Genomic DNA, 13,886 nt, shown 5'->3' on the forward strand with positions numbered 1-13,886 from the left:
TACAAAAGGGAGTCCATTTTCCACATTAGCTATTTAACATTCTATAAATTTTCTTTAATGCTTCTATCTCATAAAATGTCAAATTTCAAAAAATTTCTGAAGCGCAACTCTGACACGATATTTGTAGACTTGTCTTACAATGCATTTTGGTGGGTATCAAGTTTTTATACATCTCTTTCAAGCACTCATCCTTTAGTTATAATCTCACTAGCATATCATTAATTAAGCCTATATTATTCCTCACTTTTTAAACAATGGAAGATGATATTCATTAATGTCAATAAGTTGCTCTGGCATTCTTCTATTAAAATAGCCATAGCTTTATAGCTATAATTCACATTTGCTAATTATAAAGGTATTCTCTTCATTTGTTGGTGAATTTTGATTGTGATGAACCTTAAGAAAGTGTTAATGCATGGTGTATCATATTATTGCATCCATGTGAATCAATTACAATAGACGTCATGCATTCTTTAACACGCACCATTCAAATTAGCGTAATCTACGAACATCTATCCAATTCCTATTTTATCTCTCAACATTATTATATTTACTATCATTTGATGGGCAACTCCTTTAATGAAGCAAGCCTTAATAGTTTCTCCACTTCACTTCATTTTCTAACTCATTTTCTTAAGGGTTTATTTAAGTGCCACGCCAAAAAATTTTAAAGATCCAAACAAATACATTTATACTACCTTTCAATAGGCTTGTTTAATTTTAGAAGATAATTTACCTTTCACCAAAGAGTAGATCTTAAAGGTCTTTCTTGATCCATCCAATCCTGAGTTATGTTCAAGCTCAATTCAATTAAAACTGATATGATACGCTATATCCTGAACTGTTCTGAATGTAACAAAATAAAGAGCAAAAATATTTGCGAATTTGCAAGTATATCATGCATAGCTATAGCACAAGTAAACCTTAGAACACATATCATAGCAATGGCTTGAGCTGCTGGGAAGACGGAGGTAATCTTACTAAAAGCTTTGCTAATAATGATCGTTTGATGTTGGGAAGGGTAACCTTGCTCTAACAAAATATGCGAGAATGATCATTTTTATCTGTTCGAACATTGATTGGACATGTTAATGTTCGTGAATGTGTAATAACTATAAAAGCTTTTGATATTGTTCTCTATAAAAGATGTCACATGTTGCTTGATATGATGTAAATGAGAATCTCCTCGCCATGTAAGCTACAATGAGAAAAAACATAAGGAAGATCTAATGTATAAACATTACTTTAAGGATATTGATATCATACAAAGCAGATCTAACAGCCTAAACAGATCAAGCTTCAAGAGCAACAATAAACCATTATTCTGATTATGCACTAGGTTTTAGGAATAAATCTGTTGAGATTAGTGACTGCGAATTCCGATTTCCGAGATAAGAAAAGAGCAAAGCACAGCTGTAATTTTTGCTGTGAAGATCTCAACAAATTCCTATTAATATACGCATACATGCTCTACGTATTGCTTGCTGATAGTACATGCCGGTCAATCTAAGGATAAATATAGCATAATTAATTTACGGAGGGGTAAGAAGGCATTATAATGTAAATAACATTTGATCAATGAGTACAGCAGTAAGATAGGATACAAAACAAAGGTTATGGGCATATATATCAAAGAACAAACTGAGACACCACAAAAGCTTGATTGTCGCTTAGTGATAGCTAAGAGAGAATGGTGCACAGAGATTCTTACGCAATGCAGTATACTTCTAAAGTTTTCTTCCATTATCACCATAATCGAGGTTTTGCAGATCGTATTAGAGTTAAAAACCAAATGCAAGCGGAAACAGATTTCAACCTCACCATGTTAAAATAGATAAAGAACATTATATCATCATATCTAACCACTTAGAAAAATGTAAACTCACCTGTTTAGAGAGATATAAGTTAGATCAAAAAGTTTAAAAGCAGAGAGCCTGCCATCATTAGTTTGCAAGATAGCTTATCCATATCAAACTCATATGTTTATCCACTAAGTACTATAAACATAGCCGAACATCTCTAATTCCTAAACATGTTGAGTGCATTATTCTACTTCAAAATTACAACCTCTCTCTCTCTCTCATCTCTCTCTCTCTTCTCTCTCTATCTCATCTTCTCTCTCATCTCTCTCTCTCTCTCACCCAAATATTCCTCATCCAATGATATCACATGTACCCACTATTGTACATTTGTAAGGAATCACAAAAATGAAAATAAGACCCGCAAATTTTGTCATGTTTGAGACAGTCTCGTGGAAACAGTGAATAGGAAGTACATAATGTGTTGTGGGAAAAAGCGTGGTAAAAGGTTGGGAGCTTTCACACCTCTCCGCTAGCCCGCACTCAAAGCCCTAACCTATTAATTTCTAAAAATTGCACTTCTCACTTGTCTAAAAAACAAATATTTCGCCTAAGGGAAGGTAAGTTACCTGTGTTGAGTAAACTCTTACTAGCAATTGCATACATATTGTGCCTCTAGTAAGATTTCAGCCATAAAGCAACCCTCAAAAATCAAAATTCAAGAGGCAAATAGCTTTTGATAGGATCCAAGATTTTAATTAGAGCAATTTAAGCAGCTCTATCAATCCAAAGGATGAAAAAATTTGAAATGGGGTATTCACTCAATTTCATATCACATCCTCTCCCCAAAAAGGGAGTATTTATGGATTTCCAGTGCATTAAGCTAATTAGTCATAATTAATTACTAATAAATAATAAACTGATTACATGTGGATTTACATCATTATTCCCCTCTCACAACAACCATGCTGATGTCGAACTTTCTAGTTGATCCAATGGAGATGGTAAACATCCATTCAACCAAAACCTCTTAAGCACTTCCTTTCCATGCACAAGATGTGGATGAACCAAATAGAATGTAAACCTTTAGCACTTGAGAAACTCAATCAATACATCAAAAGAACACATTGTCAAGGTTTGCACCAACATCTCAACATAAAGAATATTATCAATCGTCATTGAATCAAAGATCCCATTTGTCACTTTGATTTCAAAAAATGAGTCAGAGATTTCATCAATAAAATAAATCTTCTAGTTGGATTTATTAAATTTTGTCAAAATAAGACATGATATGCCAAGTCATTTATTTATATGACCTGGAAAATAGTAGAATTGGCCAATCCAAATTTTTTTGCTAGAGTAGGGGGAGGGGGGAGGATATCTTCTCTTTGGATTTGTATTAAATTTTGCCAAAATAAGATATGATATGCTGTTAAGTCATTTATTTATACGAACTGAAAAAAAGTGGCACTGGTTGGTCCAAAAATTTTTGATGGAGGGGGAAAAGGGGATCCATTGGTGCTCCAAATGATTCATTGTTAAATAGGTAATCCAACATGTTTCTCTATAATTGTGAATCACAAGCTAATTTCCAATAAGATAACAAAATTAGATGCTACCTTTTTATCCAACTTATCCATTCTTACATAATAATATTCGGCTAAACAATCTTCAAAATCCGTTAAAAATAGATTTGGACTACTTCAATAAAATAATTGATTATATTTTTTGGGCCCGACAAACAAGATCTTGGCATGTTTTAGATGCTTCAATTCTAGCTATCTTGAGGAATATAATTGAAGATCCTAAAGACAAAATCAAGAAATCAATAAGGCGGAAGAGAATATGTACAAATCAACAATAGAACCAACTATTGTCAATACCATCTTCGAGAAGTCTTGGGTCAACAGAGATGATTGATTTCTTCATGGAAAGGCAAAGGGTGGTAAAATAATAGAAGACTGATGAAATCTAGATGGGTGGTTTGCAACATCTTTTATTAATGAAAAAACATTAGGTTTCTTGATGATGATGGATGACACTCAAGAAATGAAGTCATCAACAATCCAAACCTTAGCAACAAAGCCATGGGATCTTAGCAAAGTGGAGTCAATATTCATGGCCGAGGTTATCCAAATTGGCATTGACGATAGCTTGATGTTGACGGCTAGTTTGTAAGGATCTATAATGCTGAGTGAAGAAGTGACAGCTTTGTAATTGTGGATGAAAAGAAGTAAGAGTTTGCACTTGGGTGTTCGAGTTTACATTTCTAGCAATATATATGACTAAGGCCATAATGCTACAATGTAACTTAGGAACCATGAAAGGTCACGATAAAAAAAACCACCTGATGGTTCTCCAGGCGAGCAGGTTCAAAAGGAGCTCGAGGTGGATAATCCAAAATTCTGAATGAGATTGTGCAAGTAGTGAGTGCTTAATGCACTTCAAACAAATAGTTCTTGAAGTAGAACATGGCATCGCACTATTTGTCATGGAAATTTCTTGAACGGGGTTTAGTCGGAGATTTGGATGGGGCACGAGAGCATAAAATGATAGGGATAAAGATTTGCACTAAAAATGCGATACAATTGACAATCTTATGTGATTTTGAGAAGTTGATGGAGGACGATCAAAATGAGGATGAATGCTAGCTAAGTGAAAGTAAAGGATTAAAATGATAGAAATTTGGAATGGATGAATGCAAATGATGACTTGCGGGAAGGAGGTGCGATGGAAGCACAACGATAAGATTGAATATCTTAATTAGAACACTTCAATCTAATCTATCACTTCAAAGTAAAACAACATTAGAAAGAGGTAATGTTCGACTTCATGACTCATCCTTTCCTAATAAGGGATATTTATAGATTTACAATACAATAAACTAATTAATCCACTAAACTACTAAACTAATTGCAAGTTGATTCACGTCCACTTTGGGTACATGTTAGTTCCTGCTAAGAAAAGTTGTGCATGTAGTTGTTAATTCAAGAACAAGGTTCAAGCATTTCATATACAAACACCCATATATTTATAACAAGTTATAAAACCATCCACAATTTAAAGAACATCCAGTAATAAATATTTGTTAAAAAATCAGTATAAAAAAATTACAACACCACCCAGTTAAATGTGCAACAAGGAACTTACGTAAAATGTAGGAAAGGTCAAAGACAACTATCTTAAATGAAAGACATAGCATACTGCTTTCTTCACATAAACAATTCAACAAGTTCATTGATTAAAGGAAAAATGTAAGAAGCTTAACAGTAACAAGGAAAAAGTCGCATTCATTGAAGAAATAAAATAGCAAACACAACTATTGATGAGGACATCAGCAGGAGATTCCGGAATGTCTATCATCGAAAGCAGCACAGAGCGACGACCTCAATCAGAAGTCTTTATTTTTTATTTATATTTTGTATTTGTGTTTCTTTTATTAGGTGTGACGATTGTACCTTTATATGTTTGTGTTTGAGTTGTAGCCCCAAGGGCATTCTTGTCTTTTTTTTCTAATATAATTGTTTGGAGGCCTACATATAAGGTTCTCATTTTGTATGAGAGATAACGATGAATGAAATAAAATATATGTTTTCTCTCTGGAGCTTGTGAGTTCTTGAGTGGTGAATTCCCAAGGTGTGGGCAAAGCAATACCCACCAGTCGCCAGAAGTGTTCGGGCTCGTGGTCCGAGTCCTCTTACTTCACCGCCAGCCTCCCTAATCCTAATCACACATCGGCCGCCCGTCTCCCGTCCTTCCCCACAGCCGCCAAATAGCCCTCCTCCACCGGCCACTCTCCCCACCTCCCATTAGACCGCCGGCATCCCTTCCATGTCTCCCCCACTGGCCAAGCCCCATTCCTTCCCAAGCCCACCGCCGACAAGATTTCCCCCATTTCCTCTTCTACCTCACAGCCAAAACCCCCACATCATCCTAAGCCGTCGGCCCTTCCCAACCCAAGATCCAACAGCCGGCCACCCCATCATCCCCTTGGATTCCCAAATCAAATCCCCCATTATTACCTTCCATATTTGGCTTCTTGTTATTTGGGAAAGAATTTGAATTCAAATTCAAAATAATTTGAATTTTAAAGCTTTTTAAATGTGTCTAATTCCTTTAGGAAATAATTACTCAATCACCTTAATCTGAGATTAAATCTCAAATTTACTCTTCAATCACAAATTAATGCCTTGGTCCACATTCATTTAATGTGGACACAAATCCCCCCCTCTCTAGGCCGGCCCGTCCCCTCCTTTTTTCTCATTAATTCTTGTCATTATCAATCACCATTCAAGTCCCCAAATTAAGTCCAATTTAAAATTCAAATTGGGATTGATATAATCTATTCCTAATTGAAAATTACTGATTAGGCAAGCAATCAAACCCTTCATCTATTTCTATTTTCTCTCTGGAGCTTGTGAGTTCTTGAGTGGTGAAGTCCCAAGGTGTGGGCAAAGCAATACCCACCAATCGCTGGAAGTGTCCGGGGCTCATGGTCCGACTCCTCCTCTTACTTCACCGCCAGCCTCTTTAATCCTCATCACCCGTCGGCCGCCCATCTCCCTCCCTTCCCCACAGCCGCCAAATAGCCCTCCACCGGCCACTCTCCCCACCTCCCATTAGACCGCCGGCCTCCCTTCCCTGTCTCCACCACCGGCCAAGCCCCCTTCCTTCCCAAGCCCACCGCCGGGAAGATTTCCCCCATCTCTTCTACCTCACGGCCAAATCCCCCACATCATCCTAAGCGGTCGGCCCTTCCCAACCCAAGATCCAACCGCCGGCCACCCCAGCTTACTAGTGTTAAGTGTGATATCTCTTGTTTACAATATTTAAGTTTATATTTATGATTGAGATCATTCTCAAGTGATCGTTATTCTATATTGTAATTGATTGCCTTTACATTATTGATGGCCTTAAGTCTAAGAATCTAATCTTGTGAAACATTAGTTTATATTGCAAAGCTTAAATCAATTTCTTTATAATCTCTAATGCAATTCCTATTGGTTTCACATCAACTATGCTTCACACTATATGGCCAAGTGATTCAACACATCCATTTAAAACACTAGTAAGCTATTAAGACCAAGGGCAACTAGAGGTAGGATGTAGATAAAACTGGATTTAATATTTATCATTACTTTTCAAGCAAATGCCATTTCTAGAGTCAGTTTCCTTCATGGATAGGATTAACTAATCGCCCTATGGATCTTGCATTCATGATGACAATAAAATTAATCCAAAACCATGCAGAAACCATAATACATGTATATAATGAACTAAAAATTATTCCACCAAAAGTGCCATACAAGGAATTTTTCTAATTAACAAGGCATACAATGACATTATTGCATTTCCCTGTGTTCCCAAAATATACATTCTACGCGGACTCCATGTGGATCCTAATTTCCAACAACAGCATATTTACATATTGTGTCAAGACTAATAAACAAATAAAGAGCATAATACTCTTTAATCTCCAGCAATGCCTTCAAAACATCCTTTCCATAGCCAAACAACCACACCTACCTTTCCAATTTCTAAAAAGTAGAATCTTATATGAAAAATATTGCACCTAATTGCCTTACTTCATACCATTATTTTAACTTAAATCGTTTAAGCCACCAATTATACATTATGAGGAGCTTAAAATGATTATATATGATTATTTATCAGAAAAAGCACATAAGTAAAATTTGGAAATAACCTCACTGCAATGCCAATATAGCAAAATATCATATAGTTGACGACAACTTAATCCTTGATAAGAAGTTAAAGTAATGCATGAAAGGATACCAGATCAGAAAGAAACAATCAACGGTAAGCCCATATTAATCAGACAACGGTCGAAGAAAAATCCCGAATTTACCAGCATATGAAATAGCATAATAACAGACTGCAGCTCATAAAATGACAGGAGATGCTCAAACCTAGAAATATTTCTTAGGTACAAAAACTGAAATTTAAATCATTGCTCATACAATAAACCAAAGGGAAAGCAGAAACGTTAAACCCATCCCCTTAAGGGAGGAATGAAAGGGCCTCCTTAAAACCCTAGCTTGGTGCGGCGCCAGTGCCTGCGCTTGGCGTTGTACCTGAGAGGAAAGTATACGAATCAGCGGCGAAAAATCAAAGAAGCCGATCATGTACCAAAGCAAATAGCATATAGATCAAAAGTTAGAAAAGAACCTAATGGTGTTGTCTGTTCTCATACGAATCCAATGAGGTATAGGCCTATTCTGCCTCATCTTCTTCGCGAGCTTCTTCTTGATCCGGAAAGTCTTGAACGAAGGCTAAATAGATCAAGATAGAAAGAAGCAGCGGGAGTGTCAGATCGGAAAAGAGTAATCAAAACATAGAATGAGAAGGCTGAAGACTTACCATCTCCGCTGCAGCTCCTAACAAGGCGGCGGCGGTGGTTACAGAAGCGCTAGGGCGACAAAAATGATAAGCCAGTTTGCGTCGATGGTTATAAAGAAAATTTAAAATAGGTTGAGCACGGGTCCGGCTCTCACGACCGATCGCTGAACAACTACCCAAGCCTTGGCTGCCATAAAGTTATAAAGTTATTATAAAAATAATAATTTTGCTATATTTGAATTTGTTATAAAAAATATTTTATCATATAAATTTTTGAACAGTAAAAATGCAAGAAAATAACAGTTAAACAAAATTATAGCAAAATTCTAAAAAAGTTATCCGAACAATCTCTAAGGTTGTGATTTTTCTTGACTGTTGTTTCATCTCTTGTTTCATTCTTCTTTTATCTGTTGGCTGCATTTTTTAATTTGATTGGAAGAAGTTGTTGTGGATATATAGCATCTAAATGATGGTTGGTGTTGCTGAATGATCAGAATTACTCTAATAATTTTCAAATAGCTAAAGTTTCTTTGGATATGAAGTTTTTTTTTTTTTTTTACTGCTGCATTATATCTAGATTCGACTTCTTTTATGATGGAAGTGATAATTTACTTGATTGGGAAATGTTGTGGTGCTCTGGGCTATTTGACTTGCGAATGATTTAGCTAATTAGGTTAAACATCAATTATGACTTCTTGGTTGCAAATGTATTTTTGGCCAATGATGATTGTTACATATACATTCTTGACACTTGTCACTACCTACTTTCTAATGATTATCCAGATATTTAAATTGGCATTTTAGCTTTTTTGGTTTGGGACGAAGTGGAAAACCCCACGTGCAGGAAATTTTGCAACCAGAAGATAACTTTCAAACAAATACTCCTGACTTCTCTTGTTGACTTGCAAGGCAGTTTTTTTGATTTTCCATTTAAAAAATTTGGAGGACTTTTTCTTTCTTTTTATCGATTGACTGGACCCTTTCTATTTTGGCTGCAAATATACCACTTACATCGAACCATTTCTTTTGTATTACAAAGCTTTATTGTTGGCATGTGTCTTATAATCTCCTTATTTAGTTAATGAAAGATGGGTATGACCCTTAATATCCCTAAAAAAAAAAAAGCTTTCTCATCAGATTTCTTTTCAAATGACAACTATAATTTTGTTTGACTATTATTTTCTTATTGCATTCATTATTGTTTAGAAATTTTTGTGGCAGAAAGCAACAATTAAGTTATTTTTCATATAACAACTTCATAAACAACTTTATAAAATATTGCAGTAGTCCCAAATAGATCCTAAGATATTACTAGGGGTCTTTTTGGATGGCTACTGAGTGTTTTATAAAGGTGCTTGTGATGGTGTTAGGGTAAAGTAATTTTTAAAAATTGATGTGAATATTATAAATATATCATTTTAAAAAAAAATTGAACAATTATTTTCTCAAAGCGGTCACATATTAGCAACTTAGGTTGTAAAAAGCAACTTCCCTCTATAGAAAGTTTTAAAAAGCAAAAAAAAAATAGTTGTGGGAGAACCTTATATTAGGGAGATTTAAATGCGTGCCAAGTGGAGAACCTTAAATTAGGGAGGAATATTTAAATTAAATCCTATTTGAATTTGAAATAAGTTTGATTTAAATACTTTACTAAAATAAGATAACTAAATTAGGGAAATGATTTGATATTTAAATACATTTGAATTTAAATTCAAATTCTTTCCATATTAAACACAATCACAATAGGAAAGAAGGCTCTCAAGCAAGATTGACTCCAATTAAGAGCAAAAGGGGAAGGGGCAGCGAGTAGAGAGAGAAGGGGCCGGTTATGGGAGGTAAGGAAAAGCAAATTAATTAAGTCTTCAATTAAGGGAGAAAGGATTTAATAAAATACAATTTCAAATTGATTTGAAGAACTTTCCATAAATAGATCTAGTAATTTAGAAAACATTTTGAATTTCAAACTAATTGGATTTGAATTCAAAATTCTTTTCAAATTATCTTCAACATAATTTAAGAAAAAGAAGGGGAATGAAGGAGAGAAGAGGTTAGGGGTGAGGTGGTCAGCCGGCTATGGAGGTGGAGGGGTTTATGGCCTGCAGTTGATATGTATAAAGTGGAGGAGGCTTGTGGCTTTGGAGGGATTTGTGAGAAAATCGGCCGGTGGAAAGTGGGGGATTTTAGCCGGTGGTTAAGGGAAGAGGAGTAAAGGATTTAGGGAAGAAAAGATACAACCGTGAGCCCGGACACATCCTACAACTGACAGGTAATACGTTGTCATTCTCCAAGGGACTTCAATCCATGAGGCCGAACTCATTATGCGGCTGGTGGAAGCTCCGATTACCTCCCATAGAAATCTCACTCAAGTTTTCTCCAAAGAACACAAGTGCAAACTTTTTTTTATTTATTAATATTTCTTCCTCTAATACAAGAGTAAGAGCCTCTATGTATATAGGCCTCAAAACAAATGAAAATTTAGTTGCAGTCTAAAAAGTAAAACACTAAGAAATTATATCAAATAGATCATAACTCAAATAATTAGGTGCTACCTAGGGAGTGCCACATCACCAAATCATCCTAGCGTCGTGGCAGAGGACAATTGAAGACCATTAAACTGTCAAATCGATGTGATTAGTACTGAACCAACACATCGGTTCAGCATCACTACCCAACCAACATTGCGGCACTAGTTCTTTTTTTTTTTTTTTTTTTTTTGAATTTCTAAAAATAAGAAGCCTATATCAAATGTAAATGTTTTTGTTAGTTGTTGTCATGTTGGAGGGTCGTGAGGGAGAGTTTCTGAGGAATCTTTTGGGTGGAGGCAAGCCTTGTACTTGTTGGGGTAGTCCTTATTAGTGTGGAGAGAAGGAAGGAGTGCATTGAATTTTTTTACTTGTTAGTTGAAGATTTTTAGGTTTTTTTTATTTTGTTTTTTGTTTAGTGTAATGAAGTTCTTAGTGGTGTTTACTATTATCTCCATGATTGACTAAAGTCTTTTCTCTAAGCTTATGATACTTTAGAAACTATACATTTCATATAATAGATCTTAAGTTTTATGAAATGTTATATGCTATTTTTAATAGTCCCGTGCTTCATTTTAGTTTGTGCAGAGACCTTGCATAAATTTAAAATATTGTGTGACCTATAACCTTGATGGAGGAATAGGAGAACAAAAAAAAAAGGATTTAAATGTAACTTTGCTATGCATTTGCATATTTTGGTTAAGGTCATGGGAACTTACGAATATATTAAAATTGTACTTTAGATAAATCTAAGTTAAATACTCAAAATATGTCGACAAAAATGAGGTGTACTTATACTCTGATTCACACTAACATTAAGAAAAATCTATCTATTGCAAGTATATGTTTTTAGATATTAAAGGTTAAGAGTGCTTTAAATTATTGAATTTATTTTTTTGCATTTATAGCATCTACTTTCAATTTCGTAACGCTTGTTAATTACCATACAAGATGAATATAATTTTTTCTTATAATCTAGAGATTTTGCATTTATAGCAACTACTTTCAATTTCATAACCCTTGTTAATTACTATACAAGATAAACATATTTTTTCTTATAATCAATACTAGAGTAATTTTATGGTAATATAAAATCCTCATGGGAACGATATTCTTCACATTACTTTATTACTTAAGACGGCATCCGTACTTGTATAGAACATGAGTTGTACTATAACATAACAAATAATATTTAAAAAGACAAGTATGGTGTGAAAGTGAAAATCCTATCAGGTTTTTGGTGCTAATGTTGGGGATTTGATGTTAATTATCCTTTCTTGCATTTTATATTGCTTGATAAATTATTAATTTAATATTATCTTCATTTTAAATTTTACATGCTCTATATTGCCACTGTTATTTTCTAACCAAGTCTTTCTAGGTCTACCCCTACCTTTCTTAACACAAGTCAAATCTAATACCTCTACTCTCCTAACCGGGTCGTCGGAAGGCCGCCTTTTTTAATAGGACACAATGGAGAAAAAGGATTCATGTAGCCGACCCCACGTAGTGGGATAAAGGCTTGATGTTGTTGTTGTTATATTGCCACTGTTATCTTAATTTGCTAAAAGTTTGTAAGCATGAGAAAATATGACAAATATTTTAAAGGAACAAATATTTTTCATTCAAAATTTAAAATGAAATCTGCAAGCAAAAGTATAATGAGCATTGATATGAGACCTACTAAGACTTCGAAAAAAATATACAAACTACAATAACAAGCCAAATCATTAAGATCTCAATAAAATATCAACTACATTCTGAATAATCTATTGAAAACCTAACGATCTAATTACATAGCAAGTTTTGCTAGCGCAATGTAAACCTTGAGTGTTTATTTTATACATAAAGACACTAAAATAACAGTAAATCTCCTACGAACCAAAATGTTTCCAAGGAAATGGAGGGCTAGTTCAATAAAATATTAGCATTAATAGAGGCATGAAACAGCCCATGCAGTCATACAATCTCTATTAAACAGAACCTATTAAACGGCAAATTATTGCATCCGGTCACCGGACGAGCAAAATAGGTTTAGACATCCAATAAAAACATGCCACGCCACCTGCGCTTTTGACTGCACTTTAGGTGCGCATTAGGTGCACTTTACCTGCGCTTTCATGCGCTTTACCTGCGCTTTTGACGTGCTTAACTTAAACTAATATTTTATTAATATCCGGACCTATCTCCACATCCGGTGACCGAATGCAATAATTTTCCCTATTAAACAGAACACCTACGACAAAAAAAAAAAAAAAGACTGGTGATGTCATCAATGCGTCAAACGAAAAGATTTCTGAAAAAACTCCTATAAGATATTTGAGTTATAACTCAGCTTCAATCATATTCGGTAACTGCAACATGTCCATTTAGAAAACCAACTAGTCCATAATAACAGTGCCGCATCATAAGGTCTACTGCATGGACAAAATTGTCTTACAGGATAAACGGCCAATAAACCTGAAGAACGGAATGGATAGCTATAATCAAGATTTAAGATGGGACAAGAACAATCCGGTTTTAAAATAGGCTTCTGAAGTCATAAATTTCATGCTATATAATCACCTCAATTAAATACAGATTACGATCACTATGAGCACTCACGCGAGTTTCAGTGTTTCCCCTCAGGTATTCAATCTGGCAAGAAGCACTTACATGATTTTCCCTTTTTCTTTTATCCCTTAGAAAAAAAGGCGCAATATACAATTAAATCATTGGTCATGGCATGATGAATTTCTCACCAAATCCAATTAGCCCTCCTCTCCAAACTCCTTGGTAAATCTCTCATGCAACTCAAGATCAGCTTTGCTGACAGTTGGCCGCTGCCTCGCAAGCACCTTATCAAAATCAGTCCTTGAAATAGGTGGTGGAAGAATCTGAACAGATATATATTCAACAAAAAACAAAGAGGATAAGAAATTACGACTATAACTGTCAAAAAAGTTTCTACGTATTTGGCTAAAAAATTAGCTTAAAGTTGACTAATTTTTATAAGCTCATATATTTAACAAGCCACATACAAACAAGATGTTCAAATATGCTCGGCTCAGTAATAACTTTCATTTTTTTATATATAAATAAAAATATGCACGTATATGCATGTGTGAATGTATACTCCGACATATTTATTTGTTCTATGTGTGCATATACATTTATAGATTGTGTATATATTTATATGGATATAAATCCATATATATATATATATATA

At 34.7% G+C, this 13,886-nt stretch overlaps 2 protein-coding genes across 2 annotated transcripts in view; both read right to left on the reverse strand.

Moving 5' to 3' along the window:
- Positions 1 to 7,599: 7,599 nt before the first annotated feature.
- LOC110102435 (60S ribosomal protein L39) lies at positions 7,600 to 8,320 on the reverse strand. The gene is made up of 3 exons (XM_020830772.2): positions 8,178 to 8,320; positions 7,986 to 8,089; positions 7,600 to 7,891 (listed from the first exon to the last, which is right to left on the reverse strand). Exons 1-3 carry the CDS (start codon positions 8,178 to 8,180, stop codon positions 7,843 to 7,845), a joined length of 156 nt encoding a protein of 51 aa, XP_020686431.1. The 5' UTR covers positions 8,181 to 8,320; the 3' UTR covers positions 7,600 to 7,842.
- A 4,676-nt stretch (positions 8,321 to 12,996) lies between these two features.
- The window catches only part of LOC110102436 (protein SUPPRESSOR OF K(+) TRANSPORT GROWTH DEFECT 1), a 33,274-nt gene continuing 32,384 nt past the window's right edge, over positions 12,997 to 13,886 (reverse strand). Inside the window, exon 8 of the mRNA XM_020830773.2 lies at positions 12,997 to 13,554. Within this exon, the coding sequence (XP_020686432.1) occupies positions 13,429 to 13,554 (126 nt within the window). The 3' untranslated portion in view covers positions 12,997 to 13,428. The remainder of the gene's footprint in view (positions 13,555 to 13,886) is intronic.

This window comes from Dendrobium catenatum, unplaced genomic scaffold (assembly GCF_001605985.2).
Source record: "Dendrobium catenatum unplaced genomic scaffold, ASM160598v2 original_scaffold_172295, whole genome shotgun sequence".
NCBI lineage: Eukaryota > Viridiplantae > Streptophyta > Magnoliopsida > Asparagales > Orchidaceae > Dendrobium > Dendrobium catenatum.